General features: G+C 39.3%; 1 protein-coding gene across 8 annotated transcripts in view; it reads left to right on the top strand.

The window, feature by feature from the left end:
• PPARA (peroxisome proliferator activated receptor alpha) overlaps positions 1-20,469 on the top strand; it is a 30,772-nt gene extending 10,303 nt beyond the window's left edge. For 5 of the 8 annotated variants that reach the window (XM_030237677.2, XM_030237678.2, XM_018919736.3 and 2 more), the window contains 6 exons: positions 6,203-6,447; positions 8,310-8,470; positions 9,432-9,570; positions 12,002-12,204; positions 15,022-15,469; positions 15,632-20,469. In XM_030237677.2, the coding sequence (XP_030093537.1) occupies positions 6,240-6,447; positions 8,310-8,470; positions 9,432-9,570; positions 12,002-12,204; positions 15,022-15,469; positions 15,632-15,879 (1,407 nt within the window). In that variant the 5' untranslated portion in view covers positions 6,203-6,239 and the 3' untranslated portion in view covers positions 15,880-20,469. Of the gene's footprint in view, positions 1-3,927; positions 4,124-4,930; positions 4,995-6,202; positions 6,448-8,309; positions 8,471-9,431; positions 9,571-12,001; positions 12,205-15,021; positions 15,470-15,631 lie in introns of those variants that run through there. The other 3 variants (XM_009095099.4, XM_018919738.3, XM_030237679.2) reach the window with 3 other exon arrangements.
• The last annotated feature ends 3,514 nt before the right edge of the window (positions 20,470-23,983 follow it).

The following is a 23,983-nucleotide window of genomic DNA, read 5'->3' as shown; positions in this document are numbered from 1 at the left end:
TTGATGTACATGCAGCAGGAGCAGACTCTTAGATGATGCACCACATCTACATTTTTCAGCAGTTGTGGTCTCCACATGTCAGTGTTCAGCACACACACCCAGCATGTGTGTCAGTGTGTTCTGTCAGCTTCATGGCCTGCCAGGTGTTGTCACAGAGGCTTTAGAATCTGTAGAACTTTGAAGCACAAACTGTTGTGATTAGCACATGTAATCTTTTGAATCTTCCTCAAGCATCGAATAATTTGACTGGAATACAGCAGTGACTTGAAGAGAACCTGACTTTGAAATGGATTGTCTAAAGAGCAAAACCTGGGGATTCGTTTGGGAGAGGAAAGGAAAAGGGGGAGTGTGTTGCAAGTGCAAAGTTGTAAATGTAACAGTGGAGTGGAGTTTTCTTTAGAAGTTCTGGTGAGCTGTGAGCAGTATTGGTGGAACTGTAGTGAACCTGAGAGGCAGCACATGGCAGAGAGCACAGACTACTCTATAACTTAGAGGTTACTAAAATGATGCCATGGCTTAGTTTCTTGCAAAAAGTAAGTTCTTATTGTCCTTTTGAATCTCTTGTTAATAAAATATACTTTCTTCAGTGGTTATGCCTCAAAAATACTGGATATTATGAACTGCAACATGAATATTTGCTTTAATTGCATTAACAACTAATGTAATAAACTGAATAATCTTCTCTCATACTGCTTTACAGGCTGATTTTTTTTAAGCCATATTAACAGTAGTATCTTGATTCTATAGATTAGACTGATAGTTTGATTATAAAAATGGAAACAGACACCATTACAAATTGAGAGGTTTTTAGGCCTTCCATGTATCTGGACTATAAAAGTTGAAGCAAGACAAAAGACTTTTTTAACAAAAAATTTTTCACTTGAGTCTTTGGCAGTGCTTGCTTGGGCTTAGTACTGTCTAAATTTCAGACTGAATTATAATGTAGTTAAAAAATACAAAACCCTAGGAACTCAAAATACACAAAGCAACCAACAAAAAAAAAATCCCCACAAACAAACAAAAAGCCTAAAGCAGCAAAGACCCCTCCAAAAACCCTTCTTGAAGAAAACAGTAAATTGAAGGAAAATATTACACATTTTACAGGTTTTTCAATAACCCTGAGTATGGTATTATATAGTTTGTTAATTTATGTTTCTCTGAATTATTCTGAAGTCCTGAGTAGACAACTCTTTAAAGGATTCAGCAGACATAGATTTTAAAAATATTTGAAAGCTTTACTTTGACATACAGCTATTCCTGTCTGCAGTTTCAGTTCAGCATTCAGTAGACAGAAAAATCAAGTCTTCCTATTCCCAGTTACAGAAACCTCCAAAGCATTTACTTCTTGGATATGAAAACACATTTAGAGGAGAGAAAAAAAAAACCAAACAACCAAAAAATCTCAGTCATGCTGGCATTCTATGCAGACTTGAACGTATTTGAGCTTGAAGGCAGTTCAAACAACACCTCAATCTCCACTCTTTACAATATGGGATTTTCCTTTTATCAGAAGGGCCTTGATGCAAATTTGATTAATGCCATGTTTGATACATCCACTTGTGTGGAAGAAAGCAAGCATGATTGCTGATAGGTGTAAACTTGAGGTGATAGACCTGTAAGTCTTGTCTTTGGAGCCTGGAGGCAAAGATTGCAAAACCTTCCTGTCCTGTTGCTGATGAAACCAAACCTGACTCCTGCTGCCAAAGGGATTGCAGGGGCTCCTTTAAACACAGGCTCCAGATCTTACTGCACCCATACCCGGGAGCTGCGGTCTGCAGCTGAGCTGTCTGACACAGGCTGACTGGTCTAGTGGTGTGGATTAAATATGGTGAAATCTGTTTTCTTGTCTGATGTGAAGTCAGGGTAAATATAAAGTGTTCTGAATGGAGTTCCTAGTTACCAGGATCTTGAGGGGTTTGTTGAATTCAAAATTCTCCTTTAGAAAGCCACTTGATGCTAGGATGTTGCTTTATTCTTTGCAAGCAGGTGAAGTCTTTCTTTGAGCTAGATTCTACTCTCAGCTTGAGTTTCCAGCATTGGAACTTTAATTTCATTTTTGTTATTTATTTTTTGGAACATGTTGTGTCACCTCAGAGTAAATGCCTGGGTCTTCAGGCATTACTGAATTTCAGTGGAAATTTTACTGCTGGAAGATGAGCATCTATGGGATGTGCACATAGCAGACTGCATGACAGTTCCATAGCCCTGCCAAAAGATGGTAATACCCCTTAATCTAATAGAGGTGCTGTCTGATCTGTAAAGCAGTTTTCACCTCCCACAGAAGACCAAAGAGGCATTGGCTTCTTCACCTCAGGCATTGCAAGTGGCTGGTTTGCAGACCCAGCCTGTCCACACAGTCACTGGATTCTGCAGAGGAGATTCAGGCTGCACATGCAGTTATATTTTGGCCATGCAGCACATATATCCCTCTTCCCAGCTGCTTATTTCTACTCTCTCCATTGAGCCAGCAGTAATATTTGTAAGGCTTTGCAGTGAACTGGATCAGGGAAGTGGTTGGATTGAAAAGTACCACGTTTTTAGTGTGTAATCAAGGCCTCGAAGATCACTCATGGCTCTGGAAATTCCATTGAGCTCCACTCAACCCAAACATGTTAAGTGAGCTGTTTGACGTTAGGTGAGATGAATTACCTCTCTTATTTCTGTTTGCTGAAAATTAATTTCCTCTTTGTAGTTTTTTCTCCATTAGTGACTGCATCTATTGTGTGAAAGTGAGAGGGTATGATATTTGAAAGAAATAGTTTCATTAGCTCCTGAATAATTTTGTTGCTGCCCTGTTATTAGTTACTTCTTAAACAGTAATCTTGGCAAAACAAATTTTTTAAACTGTTTAGTGTATAATAAATGTGTTACATTAGTGAAAAAAGCATTGGGGGAAATAGTGGATATATAGTCTTGAAGGGGTAGAAAGCAGCTGAATTGTTTAAAGAAGGAAGGTCAGGCTCATTGGAAAGGAGGGTTTGAGTGGTCCTGTTCAGAGACACTGATCTGTAACATACACTAGCCAATGTAATTTAAAATCCACTGGGACAGAAAATCCTGGGTCCAAAGGAACGCAGCTTCCTAGCTCTGTAAGTTCTCCTTGAGTTTGGCTGAGCAATATAAACCAAAAAAAGACATTTCCATGTTGTTTTTGTCATTTTGTCTGAGCTTAACCCCAGAAGGCAACCGAGCCTCACTTGCTCTCTCACCTTGGGGCTGGAGAGAGAATTCAAATCAAGGTTGCAATGCGTAAGAATTTTTCCTTATGTGACTTTTAAGATCCTGACTTTACAGCTTTGCTGTCAATTTTCAAAATTAGGGTATGTGAATTTTGTTTTCTTTTAAAGGCAAGGATACCTATAAGTTGCATATGGTATCTTGGAGTACAGCTGAGCAAAGGGAAGAATAATGACATTTTTCTGGGTGAGTTTTTGGAGAGGGGATGTGCAACTGGCAGTCTTGATGAAGGGGTAGCTTACAAAAATTTTTCATCACATGCATAGAAAATGTTCTGTGACTTATTAATACTTTTTAAAATAAAAAATAGTATGAGTATGTAAAGTTACAAGCTATGAAAACTGAATCAATTGTCATGTGATAAATTAGAAAATATGCATCCTCTGCTGTGGGTGGAAGTCTGGTGTCACACTGTAGGTACCAAATCCTCTTTTCCATTCTTTTTTGTGTTGAATCAGCATATTGGAAATATTCTACATCTTACATATTCAAGGCTCTTCCTATCCAGTGAAGTTTTCTAAAAATATCTATTGCAATCACGAGTTTACATGTGCTGTTTTCAACCCCAGCATTCTCAAAATGACCCAGAGGTAATGACTGTTTCAACTTTAACCCTGGTATTTGCAAGCAAGCCCTTTACACGATCAATTTGTTTATGCAGAAAGATCAGACTTTGTTACTGCTTCCCAGAGACCTTTGCATCTCAGAGACCTGCTTCCTTACAGAGATTATTCCTGGTGTGGCAAGTATTAAATCTGGAAGGGCTGGAGGTTTAGTATCTCTCCATCCCTTGCCAAAAATGAAGCAAGTAACTGATAACTGCATGTTGAGGTGTTTTTCTTTAATAATCTGACTGATTTCTTTGGGACTGATTTCAAGTTTATAGGTAAGTTACTCAGTGGGTATTCACAGTGAGGTGGTGGGAAAAGACTTCTTGTGAAAACAGACATATTTCAGAGATAACAGGATGTGAGACAGTAAAATCTATTTGACCTTAAAACCATAATTACGTGAAATGGGGTCCATATTTTTCTATGTTCTATTCTCTTGTTTTCAGTTTGTGTATGTTGGTACTTGGGGGGAGGAAAGGGGTTATGGAGACTGAAGTATTGTATGGGAAACTGGGAAAATCCTCTGCTGATGTCTTTCTAGCATAGAATTTTTGTGAATACCTAGAAGACACTGGTCTTTGAGTGGAATCATCATGCTGCATCTGCTACATCTACTGTTGTAACATGTACTGAGCTCTTTGTAAAGCAAAATTCTCTCAGTGAATATTAAATGAGCTTCATATTCATTATCCTTTTTATTCCAGGAGCTTTTTTCATTCAAGCAAGGATCAATGTATATTATGTGAAACCTGCCAGTGAAAGCATATGCATGTGCAAACATGCACTGAACACAATAGAAGCCAGAAGTCAGTTTACTGCATAAATACTAAGCATATTACTTACAAATTTTCTGTGCTTATAAAAAAAATGTAATTGTCAGTATTATGAATATTAATATATTTTGAGTCTTCAGAAATTGTTATGTTGTTGCCATTCTTGCTTAAACACCAGTTAATCATTGACAAGAGCGCTAATGATTAAGCAGCTGTAATTTAATTGTAGTGTTTGAAAGTACAAAAGGGTATGTAATTTAATAGTTAAAGCAAGAAGCACTCCATTTCTGTTTCACTAGCTATTAGGTTGTTTTTACAGAAATTTAGCTAAAAAGGCTGCTGAATTTTACATATTGATTGTAAACGTGGAAAGGTATGGTGTGGTTTGGGGGATACCAGGCAGCTGTTGCCATGTTCAGAGGTCAGCTCTTAAGCCTTTCCTTTGCTTTCCTGACAGATAATGCCTATTTTGGTTGAGGATAGACTTCAGTTTTCACTTAATCTTTTAAAAATATGTGTGCTGGATGAAGAAGTGGTACTTAAAGAGATGTATATGTGATTCAGCAGGGAACACTGGGTACAAGAAGCTTGGTCCCTACTGGAACCTCCCCAGCTATCCTGGGCTGAGTGTCTGCAGAGGAATACAATCCTTCTGTGCTGTGAACAACTGGGTTAGCCCAGGAGAGCTTCATGGAGAGCACACTGGAGGAGCAATGCCAATCATGTGCTCTGCTATTCCTCTCTCTTTTTGCTAATGGCTCCTAAGGGAGACAAATTTGGTAGTTTCCTTTGGGTTGCTGGAGGTTTCTCTATACTTTTCCCCTATCACCAAATAGATACACAGATAGGAATTGAACTTTATTTTCACAAATTACATACAAGGGATTTCTCTTTTTTGAGTCTGAGTATGTTCTGGGTATGTCAGGGATGTGAGTAGATAACTGAGAGCAAACAGCACAGTTAGTTCTAGGTGTTTCTGGGCTTGTCCCTGCTCTGTGTCCAGCTCTCACCCACCAGCACAGTGGGTACAGTAACATCCCTGTTGTCTGTAACTGGAAATCATGGATAAATTCACATACTTAATCCTACATATTCCTGCTGGCTGCACTACATGACATAGAAATTATTTTCCTTTTCTGGTTAAAACTATCCTGTTTCAAATAAATTGGGCAAATAGATCTGTACTAATGGTATTTGCAGAATGAGATGGCAACTTGGTAATAGTGACAGCATTGTCCTTATTTCTTCTGCTCAAGAAGAGTGAGTAGAATATTGATGTTTGTTATAAATTTTGGTGGGAAGTGCATAATGCCTTCTGTAGAAACACTTTTCTCAGCAATGGAGAGGAAACAGCCATCTACAGATTAACCTTGTCATAACTTTCATTCATCTTGAAGTCTTTTGGGGAATTTTCCCCACCCTGTGCTCTTGATGATTCATGTTGCATAAAGTTTCCAGAGCAATAGAATGTTGTATAATATTTCACTTTTGGTTTAGAAATCCTGTATTCAGTGTGCTGCAACTGGTTCAAATATTTTTTTTAAAATATCTGATTTATTTTTTTTATTTTTCTTTCACCAGTATAAAGAAGTTTAAGTGACTGCTCTACTTGATCAAAATGGTGGACACTGAAAACCAGCTCTATCCCCTTACTCCCTTGGAGGAGGAGGAAATAGACAGCCCTTTATCTGGAGAATTCCTACAAGATATGGAGAACATTCAAGACCTGTCCCAGTCTCTAGGTGATGATAGTTCTGGAACTTTAAGTTTAACAGAATTCCAATCACTGGGAAATGGTCCAGGATCTGATGGATCAGTTATAACAGGTAAGAGTTTGGTTTCATATAGAACTTTGTTTTATAAACAGAATGGTAGAAATTAACAACTACTTTAATACAATAATTATTATTTATGATGAAGTGACACTAGAAATATATAAGCTGATTGTGGAATGATCTTAAAAAACTTAAGACTAAAGTTAATATATTAGACAAATATCACTGAAGAATGACTGTAATACAAAGTTACATAGCCTTTAGTCAGAGGCTTTGGGAGATCAGAATGGGAATCACTGCAGTGCTGTGGGACACTGTGGAGTTCTCAGTAAGGTTTTCCTGTTGAATCTTGGTGTTTGCAAGTGTTTTAGCGGGAGAGCCATTTGAAGTAGTTTACTGTTAACCTTTTGGCTGGTTTGCATTATGCTTTGTTTTGGGGGGTTCTTACTTTACATCAATTCCCAGCTTGTGATCCCTATTTCACCTTGGAATAATAGAACTGATGCAGTTGAACTGATGCAGTTGCAGTGTGGGTTTGAAGGGAATGGGGAGAGCTGCCTTCTGGCACTGTGAACTGAAGGAATGTTTCTAGCACTATGATTTTGTTCCCTTTTGGTTGCAGACCTTCTCATGAGAGAGATGCCTTGTACAGGAAAAGTTATGAAGTGCTGTGTGTATGTGTGTGTATTTGTTTATAACATGGTCCTTCAGAGGCAGGAGGCTTACAATTATTTGAGTGTAGGTGTGTACAAGGCCTACAATAATTTGGATCAGCTTCTACTGTCATCTTCTCATGGAATATTCAGTGCTCACTGCAAAATGTACTGGTTTTGTGGTCAGAGAACATGCAAAATGTAAACTTGCAGGGCTCAAATTCCATAAGGCAAGTAAAATGAAATAGCACTTTTAAAAATTCCTGGGGTTTAGGCTGTTCTTGATGACTCTGATGCCTGTGGGCTTGGCAGCACTGGCAATGGAGACTCTGAGTTCCGTGCCAAGGTTTTTTTTCCAACATAATACTTGCTGACCTACATTCATGAGTGTTTCCTAATCTGTCTGTTAAAATAACACACCCATTAATTTGCTGAAGTCTTGTGGTGCAAGTCGCAAGATGGAAGATAAAAGAAATTCTGGCCTCAGAAAATATTTTCCTCAAACAAGGTGGAAACATTAATTGAAATAATTAAGCTTGGAACGTGTTGGTTTTGTATTGTGTTCATCCACTGGTGGCATGTCTGGCAAGTTTATTTCATTGGACGATTCAGGAAGGCTTTGCCCGTTAGAAGGAAAACACAAAATATTTGAGCCAGGCTATTTTAGAAGCAGGCATTTGTGATGCCTTCCTTTTAACATCTGTTCAGCCTTTCTACCAACGTGCAGGACTCGACCATCTGCTTTTCAGCCCTCAGTTTAGATGGTCATTTAAAATTATGAGTAGCTTTTCAAAGGTCAGGGGTCTTTATGTGTATCTGAAGTGTATCTGTGTGAGGTAAGAATGTGTCTCTTTGCAACAAGAGATGCCCTGCTCATTCCTGCAGCGCAAGAGATGGAAGATGCAAAGCCAAGATGAGCTGTTCACAACCCTTCTGCCAAGAAGTGTGGTGTGGTGTGTATTCATTGGGTCCATTATCACCCAAATAGTTCTTTTTGTCAGAGTCACTTCAGTAAGGCCTTTTCCTTCTTGACATCCCATGTCACATCAAAATTAGCAAAGTACACTCTGTATTTTGTGTGTGTTTGCAGTGGAAATATTAATTATGTTTTAAAGAATTACAATGAAACATTAGTTCACTTAATGACTATTAACACAAGATTATTTTTTAGGATAAGCTCATTTTTTGTGTGGTTGTTAGTATAGAAACTGTATCAATCTTGCTAGTATAGTACTTATGAAGTGTTCCTTTTTTTTTTAGATACCCTTTCACCAGCATCCAGTCCTTCATCCATTAATTTTGCCACAGCTCCAGGCAGCATAGATGAATCACCCAGTGGAGCACTAAACATTGAATGTAGAATTTGTGGGGATAAAGCCTCAGGCTACCATTATGGAGTACATGCTTGTGAAGGTTGTAAGGTACAGTCATCATTTTCTTCTTAAGAACCTAAATCATGTTACTTTATTTATGGGGTAATATGAAGATAAACATTTGGTATATAAATGTTTCGTTGCTATAGCTCTAGTCATTACAATTCCTATCTGTGGTTTTTTTCTGAAGTAAGTCATCCAGATACCATAACTCAGTCCTTCATCAAGCAGGAGCAATTCACAGTGATAATTTTAATACTGCTTTTCTGTGTGTAGTTGGTGAAATACTAAAACAAAACACTAAACTGTGACCAAAAAAAAAAAAAAAATCAAACCCTTCTTGCTCCACTAGCATTTTATTTGTGTTGGGAGTATGGCTAGGAGGACTATACCACGTTCCTGTTATAACAGCAGCAAATCCTGAATTTTTCATCTCTACCACATGCTGCCTGAATCCCTTAGTCTTTTACCTCTTGTAGTTTTGAGGCCAGGACATGTCTGTAGCACAAATTACTCTTATCATTAATACATAATTCTTGAGATGATATAACCCATGAACTATAAGATTCTTTTCTTTTTCCTTTGATGTTTTAGATTTCAATCTTTTTTCTATATTAGAAGGTACCAGGAGAGAAATAACAGTCTTTGTGTACAGCTGTCTTTCATGCATCATGTCAGCATAATCATTTAAATGTAAATCTTATGGAATAATGCAGAATATCTATTAGAGATGGGGAACCAGTTCCTAGCCAGGTGTGTCCCACAGCCTAAATGACAGGTTGTTCTGTGATGTGACACAAAATGTTGAGAAGACTCTGGATTTGCTGTCCCTGTGGTCGGGCAGTGTGTGAGCAACCTTGCACTGCAGACTGGAGACATTCTGAAAAGAGCAGTGGAGGTAGAGGCTGTTCTGCAATAAATGGTAAAAGAAAAAAAAATTACCTGTATGATTGAAGCTTAGAAGTCAACATTCATTAACATTAGATTTTTTTTTTCAAACTTTCTATAGGGCTTTTTTAGAAGAACAATTCGTTTAAAACTCATCTATGATAAATGTGATCGCAACTGCAAAATTCAGAAAAAAAATCGTAATAAGTGCCAATACTGTCGTTTTCAAAAGTGCCTTTCAGTTGGAATGTCACATAATGGTAGGTAAGAGTGCCCTTAATTTGTTTGTTCCTACCCAGAGTCTGCTGCTGGAGGCAGGCACTTGGATGGCCTTTTTACTCACATACATGAATTGAACCTCAGATTTTTTACAGGATAGGTCGCTGTGGGGGGGTGCCAGTTTCCCTGGTGGGTTCATGTGGTTGGTACAGAGCTGCCAAATGTGCTGTTACGAGCTTTACACAGTTGTGCTACATCTCAGTTTGTCCATACGAATGTTCATTTATTTGCTTTCCTCGCCCCAGAACTTTGGCACCAGTACTCCCATTGAAACAAATTTCAATACTGGAAGAATTCTGTTTTAGGGTTTTGTGGAAGAGTAGGAGGAGAACAACTGCTTTCATTGTGAGGGGGAGTGATGTAGGATAGAAATCTGTAGGAAAGCAGCCTTCACTATTTTTCAGGTTACAGCGCAACAGCTCTTGGGCAGATGATTCAGAAAGTGGGGAGGGAGGGCAAAGGTCTATGCTGACTGTGCAACAGGAATCTGGTAGTTGTTTGTTAAACAGAATGGTTTAAAATTCAGAGCATTTAGATATCCAGTTTAAAAGTTATGTTGTTGTTTGTGCTAGTGATTTAAGATAAGGGTGGCAAGCTTGTGGCTTACAGACCAATTTCAGCCCACGAGGCAATTCTCTGTGCAGGACATAGCTTGCTGAGCAGCACCAGTGAAGAGGGAGAGGCCAAGCCATGAGAAAGTGCATCTCACCTGGCCACATGACAGTAATTTTCCCTGCTTGGCTCTGATATTGTCCAGGCTGAACTGGGGGGCAGGTGCAATGTGAAAGTAGGTAAAAATGTTGGGGTAGGTGAAAAGCTGTGGGTTAGGAGACAAATTTCCTAAGGAAACTATGCAGTTGGGATAGATGGGATGGGAACATGACTGTGGAAGCTGCTTGTGACATTGTAGTCTAGAGTCCCAGCAGGAGGCATTGTGAGAGTTTACCTTCTGGCTCTGCAGAAGCCTGGCTCTTTTGCAGGGAGCCTTGACTGAGATTGAGGTGCATTGGGAGAGGGTTGGTAGTCTCTGCAAGACTGGAGATAACCATCCTCAAAAAGTGTGCTGGAAAACAAAGTGACATCTCAGGTGGGGAGCTGAGCAGGGAGCCGTGCTGGTTGGCGGGAACTGACATCCATGTGAAGCTGTTTCATCCTACTAAAAACACTGTGGCCACCTGTGCTCCAGTTGAAGGGAATAGCCACAGTTTTATTGCAGCAAACATGTGGGAGGCAGCAGGGGAAGGGGATGACTGCTAACTTGCTGACAACACTCTCAGGAAAAGCACTACAACTGAATTTACACCTATGATCTTAAAACTGTAAGGTTTAGTTTAAAGCAGATATTCTTCCACTTTTTCAACAGGCTGGTGTGACCATTCACCCTTAAGGGGAAGGAAGCACCTAAGCCAGATTCCAAATAGGCTTTCCTTGCTGGACTTTCATTGAAGTCCACAGCTGTTTTTCAGATCATGCCTAGAGTCACCTCCTTATGTCATGAGAAGATCCCCTGGGCACACTGAAGGGCTGATGGTGTTCATGCCTTGAATTGTTCAGTGTAGGCAGTGAGGTCCTGTCCTCACTGGTTGGAGGCTGAAATGCAGGACAAGCAACTCACTGTATGAGCCATCTCAAACCCTTGCACACCTCCCAGGGGTAAAATGAGGCTGGTTTAGCTTGAAACTGAAACTGAAGAAGGATGTGGATGTGCCCATGAATGGCAAGACCACTTGCCCAAAAACCAGGAGATCTCTATACCTAAAGGTGTTTCAGACTTGCATCTTCTGCCTCTCAGAAGAAAGTCCCAATGACTTGACTGGGTACACAGACTGTTCTCCTCTCCAGTCCTGAAGGGCTAGTCTGTTGAGAAAGCAGTATGGAGTGTTGGGGGTAGAGGAGATTTTGTTGCCTTTGAGCTGTAAATGCAGGTCTTTGGGGTTCCCACTGGCAGTACAGATGTGTTGAAAGAAGAACTGGATGCCCCTGCAGGTTCTGAGCCAGCAGTGGGATTCAGGCCTGACTCCATTGCAGCTCTCCAGCTCGTGTGTGTGCTTTCTGCCAAGCTCCTGTCACGAGTTTACTTAGTGTTTTAAAAGCTCCCAAGGTGGACTTTGAGTTTCACATTGGGAGTTGTAGAACTCAGTAAGGAGAAAACAAAATGCAAGTATATTTAAGTAATGCAGAAGGGAAAAGGAATGTTTTCTAGCCCACTGCAGGTAGCACTTTGTGTTCTGAAACACCTGATTTCCTTCAGTTTAGCATATTAGTCACTGACTGTGTTGGGAAGGGGGCGATGTCTTCACCTCTACCTCAGTTTTTCTAGACAGAAAAATCTTACTGCTCTGATCAGCAATGGTAAAAGGCTTAAGTTCTTGTATAATTTGTGGTTGTTTTACAATTATGTCTTCCCATCAGCAATACGTTTTGGACGAATGCCAAGGTCTGAGAAGGCCAAGCTCAAAGCAGAAATTCTAACAGGTGAAAATTATGTAGAAGATTCAGAAATGGCAGATCTCAAATCACTTGCCAAAAGAATTCATGATGCCTACCTGAAAAACTTCAATATGAACAAGGTTAAAGCCAGAATCATCCTTGCAGGGAAAACTAATAACAATCCAGTAAGTTCTTTTTCTGTTACTTTAAAATAAAACTGACAGGTATATAAGGTGATTGTAATAATTTGGTAGATGCTGTAGCAAATATTTTAGAACATAAATATCATTGTAATACAAACATGAAATATTCAAAGCAAATGTCTGTAGTAAATATGGTTGCTTTTAACTACTATCAGAATAGTAAGAAAATTTAGGAAAATCAGGTGATTACCTTGTAAATGGAAACTCATAACCCTAAATTATTGTCCTTAATCAAAAATGAAGTGATATCTGAATGTGAATACCTCTTGATATGGGGAAAACAGTTCAAAATTATTCTCCTATTATGACAGTGAAAAAACTGCATTTTTCTGTCACAAATGCCAGGATAAGTACTCTTAGTTTGTAGGGTGTACAGGTGCTCTGCATGACTTTTCCTTTTATCAGAATAGTGTTTATAGCAGAAGGGGAAAGAAAACTTGAGCTTGTAATTTTTTGTTTACAGTGCTGGCCATTTCCTCACCCAGCCCTCCTGGTCTTTTCTGTATGGTTCCCTTGAAAGGCAGAAGCAAGCAAGGTTGTGAAGACACATTTGCTGTAGAAGTTGTTTTTCTTTCAGGGTAATTTAGCCAAGGTCTACCTTATTTGATCAACTGCTTTTTTTTTAGTAGCACATAGGAGAGTATAATCGATGTAAGGACTCGCTTGTTTCACTCTATGCATTTAAGCTCCATTGTGATTTTTGTTACTTTAATGTAGAAGATAAGTATCTTATTTTATCAGCTACTTCAGTTTCAGTAAAAATTTGCAGTGAAGAAACTTTACATTTGCCATAATGAAAACCATGTAAGTGTGGGGATGAGTGTTATCAAAATGGTAAGCAAGCTGTCTTCTGCATTATGGAATTTGGCATATAATAGTCTAGTCTAGCCTACAGCTTTCTGCATTAGAAGAGAGACACATGTATTATCCAAGTCTTTTCCATTGCACTAAGAGGTGTGTAAAATGAGGCACAGGCTTAAACATTTTAGGGGTACAGGCTGACATGAGCCCACAGTAAATACCATCTTTATCTTCTCAGTGAGTGGGCTTCTGCAGAAAATCAATTTTGTGCTGGTTACCCTGTGTCAGAACCATAAGCCACAGTTTGTGTCACACGTGCAGGGATGGATCCTAGAGCACCTGATCCCAGTTCCTGTATTTGAATGTGTCCCACAGCCTCAGGACTGAGCAGCCAACAGGGACCAGCACATGTGTGCCTGGGTGAATATGCACAGAAAAATTAATGGAGAATCAGCCCTAGGATGTTGCCAACGGGCTGCTATCATTTTTTTTTCCAAATGCAGAGAAGAGCAAAGGGGTTTTAGGATATTTCATCATCTCTTAAGAAAAAAAAAAAAGTCTTTTTTTTTTTTTATTTTTCAGCAGAAAAGCAAATTTTAAAAGAAGGGGGTTTTTGATTGTAATTAGCAACCCACCTGTTTCAGAACTGTGTATTAACAGCTAATTTCAGTGAATCCTAATTTTTGGCACCACTACAATTTATTTCAGAATGAGTGAGCATTTTTCATGATGACAGGGTGTCATTTTTTAATTTAGCTCCCAAGTCCTTAGCCATGCCTCTTTTCTGCATCCTGAAATGATGCTAATTTTTTTTTTAAGTATATAAGATAGTGTACATCTTTTAAAGTTTTAGAGATGTGTTGTGTTTCTTGCTTTTCCACTTTCCACTGATATCCACCTTCCCATGGAAAGTTCTGCTCTGAGTAACTGAGCTGGAGTGATATGGAATCTGCAGTAGCCATAAACATTTTAAAATGGAAACCCATAGGAACCTGACCTGTTGGACAGTCTTCTGAAGGAAACAAGTGAATCCTATGAGTTCCTGACAGAACACTGTGTGTTCCCCATGCTGTTTCATCTGAGCTGAGCAAAGCAGCACAAGGGAGGTGCTTGGTGTACAGAACTAAGTTTCTGTTCCAAGTCAGTTGCTGTGAGTTTGCTAGGCTGGGAAGCACTGGGGTTTGTTGTTTTTCTTTAGTGGATTGTACTTCATTTTTGTTGTTGCCCTGCAAATATGTATCAAAATATTTTCGAGTTCTGATTGTTCATAAGTCTGAATGCTGCTTTTGATAATGATGTTTTAAGAGAGTGGCTCATCTGTTTGTAAAGCATGTACCTTTCAAAACAAATGGGATTATGGGATTTTGTGCTTGGCATTCGAGTGGGATTCTCTGTTTAGAGATGACTCAGCACCAACTGCAGCTAGAAAATTGGGACAATTGGGACATTGTCTATGAGAATCTGATAATAAAACACAAGAAGAGGGCAGGGTTCACATTCTTATGCAAATATGCTGCCCTGTATTGAAATTACTGTCTGTATTCCCCCTAGGGTACTTCAGGAAAGCATCATGATGTGCATCAAGTGTAGTTAGTTTAGGAATCAATAGGAGTGTAGGCAGAATAACCTCGACTTCTGGAGAAGGTAATACAAGTCTTTGTGAACCCTCTGGGACTGACTCTTAGATGGATTTGTGCATCCCAAGCACAGCAGTGCTGGAGCTTCGCTGTAACTATTAGATAAAACTAAATTAAAGATATGCCATACATCTTTACATTTGACTATTTGCATTGCTGTTTGCAGAGCAGACTTGTTAGGTATTGCAGTTTATCATGCACTGTTTGTCTTGATGAGAAGCATAAAAGAACTCAGGGTTTATTGGTAGTTGAGGACTGATTAGCATGGAAGTTAAAGTTTAGCAAAATTCTTATTTTTTAGGAAAACAACGATTAATAACTATTATTTAGTGACTGAGCTAGTGGTTTTTTTTCTCTGTAGCCATTTGTTATACATGATATGGATACCTTATGTATGGCAGAGAAGACCCTGGTGGCAAAACTGGTGGCCAATGGGATTCAGAACAAGGAAGCAGAAGTTCGAATCTTCCACTGCTGCCAGTGCACATCTGTGGAGACTGTCACAGAACTCACGGAATTTGCCAAATCCATCCCCGGCTTCTCCAACCTGGACTTGAACGATCAGGTGACTCTGTTGAAGTATGGGGTGTATGAAGCCATATTTGCCATGTTGGCCTCTGTGATGAACAAGGACGGGATGCTGGTGGCTTATGGGAATGGATTTATAACCCGGGAGTTCCTGAAAAGCCTGAGGAAGCCATTCTGTGATATAATGGAGCCAAAATTTGATTTTGCAATGAAATTCAATGCACTGGATTTGGATGATAGCGATATATCCCTTTTTGTTGCTGCCATTATTTGCTGTGGAGGTAAGCATGACCCATTTGTTCTCTTAATACTTCCCTCTCGTGAATTAAAAATTTTAATGGAAAAGCTTCTATCCTCTGGAAGATTCAGTTCTACCACTAACTACACTTTGAGGAATCATTATAAAATTATGACATGTATTCTTTTGCTTGTTTTGAGAACAGATCGTCCTGGTCTTGTAAATGTAGGACACATTGAAAAAATGCAGGAGAGCATTGTGCATGTACTGAAACTTCACTTGCAAAACAACCATCCTGATGACACCTTCCTCTTCCCAAAACTTCTCCAAAAAATGGCTGACCTCCGACAGCTGGTCACAGAGCATGCTCAGCTTGTTCAGATAATCAAGAAGACTGAATCTGATGCACATTTACACCCTTTACTACAGGAAATCTACAGGGATATGTATTAAGGACTTTTAGTATTTTTTTCCACAATATTTAAAGACAGAGAAATACAGATGGGAGCAAAACTACTTGTACAATTATGGGCTGTTCATTCAGCCCAGAGCAGGAAAAATCTAAAACTGGGGAACTTGAGTGTTACACTTCTTTTGGTTTAGGATCTTTCGTCTTCTTTCGAAAAAGCAGAAAAATACTGGTCAGAGTGCTCAATTAAGTGTCTTACAATGGTTCTTTTATTTGGAAATTTGAAGATTGGTAAGGAATACATATTTGTATAATAAATCAGAATGTTAAGTAACAGAAATGAACAAAATTGTATTTCCTCTTGGCTTAGTCATTTTAGTATTAATATAACAATTTCAGCACCTTCCTTCCAGGTATCTGCACAATCAGAAAGACAATGCACTTTTGCCTAATGGTAACTACTGAGAACCAGCTAACACTTTTTCTTAAAGCATTCAGTCTAGGTGTAGCAAATGGCTGGATATTACTGTCCATACACTTCTAAAAATCTGGAACTATCTTTCATCCATTGTTGCTTTAATTCCATGAAATTATGTACAGCTTCATCTAGTGTTACATTGGCATATTAGGGTTAGCAGGTTTAAAAGACAGTTCTCTTATGAAATTAAACAAAATCCAAAGAGTTATCTAAAAGACAGCAGAGATGCTCCAACAGGTGTGTCTTGATAAGTAAACATGATAAACTGATGGGACCTTTTTGTTTCAACAGTCTGTTAAGGAAATGTGGAAATATCACTGATGAACAAGAGATCGAATACCCTGCATTTTTGTAGAACTTGTAATAGCTCAGGATGCAGTTTTGACATAAAAATACTATTTTGAATTAGCAAGAGTTTTGGAGAGACTGAAAAAATCTGATCCTAGCCTAGAAAAAAAGAATTTCAACTTTCCAGCAATGATACTGCACTCTACTGCAGTGATAGTTGACTCCAAATGAATGATTGGATAGGAAAGGCACCGGCTTCCTCTCAGTGTCTTGGCAGTATGGTTGTTTGGACCTGTTTGCTTTTCTGATGAGAACACTGCTTCATTTTCTACCCACTTGGATATATTTCTATTCCTTCTTCAGCCTCATGGATAGAAGTATTTGGTACTTGTTTTCACCAGATTTTGTCCTTGTGACAGTAATACCAAGAGCAGTGTTTGTAGGTGTCAGACTGTGTCATAGAATTGAAGGCAGCACAGCTGAGAGTAAGTTTATCTTGTTCCCAGGAGTAAACTGATTTTTTTGCTGTTCTCCTGCTGCAAAGGAAGCCCCAATGAAATGGCTTCCTGACTTTGCCACTTCATGGGCTCTTTTCTTAGGGTGCCCAGAAGTGCCAGCTGCATGCAAGGCACTCTGCTGTTTCTCTTTCGTTTCTTTGAAATGGTCACTTCACATTATTACCAGATAATTTTACTTTCTGTTTCACAACAACGAGGTCTCAGGAGCAATCCCAGCATTTTCACCACAGTTAAGCTTTCAGTGGCACAGGAGGACACTTTGCACTTGTTTTATTGTAGCACGTTTGAAGACACCAGAATCTTCACTGCAAGGATTGAGTGATGAAGTGAGAACATCACCTTGTCATTCCTATTTCAGTGGCAATGCTTGTTTCTGACCAGGCCCACAGGCACAGCTGGACACTGGAAAAATTACAGGTTTAAAGGCAACTTGGGGTTTATCTGGGCAATGATTGTGGCAGAAGTTATAGATAACTACAGATATATTTAGTGTAAAATACTGAAGCACAGGCCTCAGATTTGGTGAGCATCTAGGGCAGGATAGAAATAGTAACTGCATGTGCACAAAACTTCCTCCCCTTCCCTGTTGCCAGCAGGAAGAACACTCAAACACTCAGAGAGGAATGTTGGTCTTGCCAGGAACCCTCAGATGAGAAATGGGCTGCCTTTTGTGTCCCAGAGCAGCACACAGTGTGCCCTCAGAAACAGAAGATTTTAGGAATGCTGCTGCTTTATTCTTCCAGCCAACCCGTTTCCCTGAGGAGCTGTGGGGTTTGGGCCATGGAAATAATTGATCTGAGATATTGCTGATGAAAGAAGTTGTCAAATATCAGCCATTCTGGGGTGCTGCTCTGAAACTGTAGGAGCCAACTGTTAGTTTATCCTCTAAAAAAAAAGGATAACTTGAAATATTTTCCCCCCAAAGGTCAGACTTTTTGCAAAGGGCAAATTTCAAAGTTGTATTCCTTAGTCTAGGTGTACTGTAGGTTCTCAGGAAAAATCAGACACAGTCGGTGTGCATAACTATTTTTCCAGCTCTTGTTCTCAAAAGTGGCTAAAACACTTTAGTAACACTTTAAAGCATGGAAAATTAATAATAAATACTTAAATTCGAAGCAAAGCTATAAAGAATGGCAAATAGAGTAAGTCAGTGAAAGACATAATATTTAGCTGTTTCAGCAGCTGCTTGTAACAAGGTCCTGTTTTTAGTATGAGAAAAGTGCATAATTTTTTTGTTATTTGAAAACCAGCAAGAAATTTTTGACTATTTCCTTGGACATTAAAGATTTGATTTCAGTTTTAAATTAAATTGCAGACCCTTAAAAAAAAAAAGAAAAAAAAAGAGAACACATCTCTGAATTACAGAAATATGAACAAGATGTTAACACAGCCTAAAATTCTGGATGGATTCCACTGCCCACACTGCTGTCCCATGCACATTCCCACAGTCACTTCAAAGAGTGGCACAGGGCAGACAATTCCCTTCCCAAGAATTAATAGGCAAAAGAATTAAAGAATTTCTCATTTCTACATTACACTTTTAAGGAATTACATTTACTCCTTCAGGAGATGACTACTGCAGGTTTTGGACAAGGAGATTTTAAAGTTATTCAGTTTATGTCCATTTTTTTTTTTTAATTTGGATTGCAAGCTAGTCTCAGATCTATTTCTGATCAATTACTTCAGCATCTCCCCTATGTGCAGATAAACTAATACTTTAAAATACCCCATCTATGGAGGAAAGCAAAGTGATCAGATTTTAGGATTAAAATGGTATTAAAGATTTACTGGCTCACCAGGTACAGTTTGGATCTGATTCTTGCCAACACAACTCATTTTACTGTCATAGCATGGAACAACTCTGGCTAGCAATCAGACCCCTCAAACAGCTTAAGGCAAGAGACAGCAGATGGATAGAGAAATATCCTGGGAAACAACAGTATGATTTAAGTTTTCAGCAAAAATACAAATTACTCATTTTTGAGCATTGTTTGGGGGGAAAATATTTATTTATTTACTTATTCTGGTGCCCTAGGTACTTTTTGTCAGAGGGAAAGGGGGGAAGAAAAGGAAGGTTTTGTGCCAAGTATTAGGAAAATCTGAGGTTCATTCTTCTCTCCTCCTTATATATTTCCTTCAAAGCTGCTGTTTAAAAAAAATTAGTTACTTTGTACCTTTTCAAAATTTCCAATCCCACTTTTGCTCTAAACACAAACTGACACCTGATAGGAAAGTTTCCACTTACAGAAAGCACATCTTCCATTGCATTTACAGCAGCCCCATTTTGTGTTAACTGCCATTTCCATGTGCCTTTGTGCCTTGGTTCCAGCAGCTGCTGCAGAGCTGAAGTGCTGCCAGCCAGCAGAGTTTTGCATTATTCCTGCCCTGTGCAGATCTCGGAAATACCAGCAGTTGCACTAAGCCTGTTCTCATGAGAGAGCTGGCACAAGGCTGCACATCAAAGAGCTTATAATAAGCATCTAAACATTTGTTTGTTTATTCAAACTGCTGAAACTTGGGGAGATTTATTCATCACGAGAGCTGGGTCACATACGATTGAGTTTGAATTTCCTCGTTTCTGACGGAAAGCCTGGACAAACTTGGGCCCCATCTGAGGCCCAGCAGCTGGGGGATATCCTGCTGTGGCTGCAGAGGAACAGTTTCAGTCTCTCCTAAAAAGCTCCCTGTGACTTCACTGAAAATCTGCAACTGCATTTGACAAATGCATTTGCAGCTGTCATGGTACTGTTTAAGCATAAGGTCTGCAAATAATGATCCCTCTGAGAAACCCCTCGTCCTTTAGGAAGTGTTGGAATGTAAGATGGAGCGTGGTATCTGTGCTTGCTTATGTCCCAAGTGCTTTCCTGATAATCAGTTGCATATAATTTTTGTATTTAGGTTTAATCAGCTTTATTATTCTTCTTTTACTGGAGATTTAAGTAATATGTGGGTTTGATCTAAGATTATTGATATTGTTATGTGTCATGGGATTTTTTTAATTTAATGTAATACCATTTCTTCATGTTTCAATTTATGAAATACAAGAATATAATTGCAAGGTATAAACTTTCACTAAATTAATTACAGAGGTGCTTAAAGAAAAATGTGTAAATTATTTAATTTAAATATTTGTTACATACTTTATCTTGTGAACCCTTTGTACAGTGAGGAAATATTTCTGTTTTATGGGCTAAGGATGAAGGGGCTGATGTCAAAGACAATTTGCTGTTTATTCCTGTCTGGTCTTTATTGCTGTACCATTTGTGAAGAACGATCACAAATTCTTCGAAGTTATCAGTGTTTGGTGTTGACCATTATAACAAAACTTTAAAATATATTTTCACATAGAACACAGACTTCCTTTTATTCAATTTTAATAAAAGCAAGTCTAGCTGAGGAATAGCTGCAATCCCAAAACTGAGTTTTTAAGTCAAGTTCACCAATAGGAAAAATCGTGTAGAACTGAGCTCATCTTTGTTTTGCAGCATGGCAGCTCATTTTCCTTGGAAAAGAGCTAAAAAGAAGCTGCATTTGGTTTGTGCACCAGTGCTGGTGTTTTCTGTGGAACTGACTTGTGGCTCACTGAGAATAACAACATGTACTCAGGATTATTCCCTGCCATCTGCCCTGAGGGCAACCTGCTGCTTTTATACATGTATTTCAAACATGATTTGGCAGCACAAAACAAAAGGTTGAAATGGCATTATTGGCCTCCCTGCAGGAGGGATTTGAAATAGAATTCAGAGTCTGCTCGTAGGGATTCTGTGTCTGGTGCATGCAGGTGTGACAGTCTGTGCCTACAGCATCTTTCTAAGGAAATCTGATATAGGAAAAAAAGGTACCTTTCAAAGGTATCTACCTTTTATTTTGCTGTGTGAATCACCAAACACAGTAGGTATCACAATCACAATCTATTACAAATGTTCTAGCTATCATTTGTACTTACTGCTTTTTATTTGTAACATATAACGCTTTATTTCCTCAAATTGCTGCAACTTGGCATTTTCACTTCATCAGTATCACCAGACAGGTATGTTGTCTCCTAAGGTGTTTGTGTCATGTTTGCAAAAGCTCTGCTGGACTTCCCTGTGCTGACCTGCAGCCACTTCCTTTACCCTGTCACTTCATATGACACAAACCCACTGTGTAACTGAGCCCACCCTAAGGAAGGCTGCTTCCTCCTTTCTTTTTTCTATTGTGCTCACAGTTTTTTTAAATCTTTTTCTGCTTCTGAAGGTGGGGTGTGTTTTTTCTTGAGCTCCTTTATTGCGTCAGTCTTGTCAGATTCCATTGCTGTGGATGTTTTGAAACAGAATTCCTTTTGCAAGGACCTCAATTTCAGATGAGCTGCCTCTGCCAGGGGATAGGCAGCATGCACAAGAGACTGATCTGATTACAGGCTGGACCTTAAATAAGGACTGCAAGATCAAGCATGAGGTATTTGAAGTAGTTTCACTACTTGAAGTAGTATTAATATTTTGGTGTATTTTCTCATGTTGTGTATGCAGGTAATCCCTGTTGTGGTAAAGGCCCCAGCCTTATGCTCAGTGCCAGGAGTTTCATGGCATTCTTTCCACTGGAAAGAAAAAAGATTGGCAGAATGGGGAAGTCCTGAGCCACTGAAATCCCGGTGCACACCAGTCCTGTGTTGTACTCCAGGTGTGTAGGAGTGCAGTGTCACCAGCAGCCTGTGTGGGACGTGCTGCAGACCTGGGAGCAGGTCACCACCCTCCTGCAGGTGACTCACAGCCACCCCTGCTCACCCTGGCCATGCAGGGCTCACATGGCTCATCCCCCCCCACACAGCAGCTCTCTCCATGGAATGACAATGCCTTGGCCCTTCGGCAGAGCAGAAACCTGCATGGTTCAGTTACTTTTTTAGTAGTAATGAACCTGACCAATGTCTCAGTGCTATTGGTGTGCTCCAGAACCCTCTCTGAGTGGTTTGACAAAGTCTGGCTTAGCAGCTTCTTAGGAGACCTGCTTCCTGAGCAGGTCTCCTAAGCTCCTCCAGGAGCTCCTGAGCAGCTCCTGCTGTTCCAGAGCTCTTTACAAACAGTTGCTCAGAATTTTCTCTTGGAATGCTGCACCACAGCTTAAGTGCCCCAGGATGTTGAAGCCCTCCCTCACGTCTCAAATGGTCTGTTATCTGGTAGGACACAAAAAATGCACAGTGTTGTTAATGTTGCCAAACCCTAATCAATAGAGCCAGCAAGTGTTTCATTAAATCAAGATATCAATATTAAAGAGAAAACAAAATAGCTTTTAGTTTCCAGTCAGCTGTTTTGGGTACATTTTACTTCAGTAAATACAGAACGTAGAACGAGCACATTTCTTGCAAGGAGTAGTCAAACCTAATTCTCATGGAATGCTTGTTTCCCAGTAAAAACCACTAATTCAAGCCAAGTTCCCAAGTTTCTTTCTGTTAAAACAATGCAAATGACACTTCCAAGGATGAATGGATGCCCTGGTCTTGCAGGGATTTTTAGGAAGGACAACATATCTTGCACTTGTGAATGTTAAAGTCACATCTAGCTACACACGATGATGCATTCTCAAACGTTACCAGCCTACTGATATAGGATGAAAAACTTGAACTAAACATTTTTTTTCTTTTTTACATTCTGATTTTTTCTGCCTTCTTTAAAAACAAAAGGTTGAATTCACAGTGTTTGTATAGAAACTGTAGGAACCTATGTGCTTTAATCCTTTCAGACTGAATGTAAACCAACTTAATTTGAAACACGGTTTTGCCTTAATGGTTTTAAAAAAATAAAATATTTTTAAAAGTGAATTTAATGACATGTGATGATCTTTTATCTCCAGGAAAGGAACTCACTGCAATGTGACATTCAAAAGGCAGCCTATTTGAAGCATCTTCAAGTACTGATGCTTCCCTGTGTACTGTTAGATGCCTTTTGAAGCAGGAGTGGGTGTGTAGCATACCCAGAGACATTGCATATACATTTATTTATATATATTACCTAAGTTTGGGGCTGACCCTCCATCCAGCTGGGATCTTTCATATTCTCATGGGTTGTATGGCTGGTTTGAGACATCCATGGAATTCAGCAAGTGCACTTCTGCGTGAAATGCAGCACTGACTAATTGAATGAGCACACCTTCAATTACATAAGGGAAGTATGTCACAGGTAGCTGTTTTCCTTCCAGAATCTGGGGATATTTCAAGCTGGTAACAGAGTGCTGAAATGAAAATTACAGCAGAGGAAAAAGACTCCAGTTTCTTCATCAGCTGTGCTCAGGAGCATGAAAGACCTGATGTTGAGCAGCAGAAAGTACATGAAGACCCCAGTGAAAACAACCTGTAAAGGCTGTGCATCCATGAAGAGCAGGAAAGGCTGGCCATGGTATCATTCAGGCTGTGAAATCACATATATACCAAAATACGATGATACTGAGAGCATAATGCTCATGTTCAGTGGCAATACAAGAATGTGGAATAACTAAGTTCTAACAGCTGGGTGCAGATAATAATCCATTGTCATTCCAGGAAATACCAAGTGGCACATAGGGCAGTCTCCTTTCCCTAAAGCATAAGCCAGAGATGCCAGAACACATCTGCTGTCTCTGTGGTACCTGCTGGCTTTTCTGCACCTACCAGGTCTTCACAGCCAGGTAACTGTGACTTGGTTTTTCCTGCTGCACAAAAAATAACTGAGCTGTACTGAGCCAAATTAAATATTATGCAGTTTTGCTCTGAGGTTCTGCTCCCTTTTAACACTGAGTCTTTCCCCCCTTCAGTTCAACATTACAAGTACTTAAAGGCATGGAAATTTCTGAGGGTTTTAAATAACTCCTAAGTCATATTGTAAAAGCAAATATAATCATTATGAATAAATGAGA

The sequence above is a fragment of the Serinus canaria genome, chromosome 1A (assembly GCF_022539315.1).
Source record: "Serinus canaria isolate serCan28SL12 chromosome 1A, serCan2020, whole genome shotgun sequence".
Taxonomy (NCBI): domain Eukaryota; kingdom Metazoa; phylum Chordata; class Aves; order Passeriformes; family Fringillidae; genus Serinus; species Serinus canaria.
This window is presented reverse-complemented; position numbering and strand designations above follow the sequence as displayed.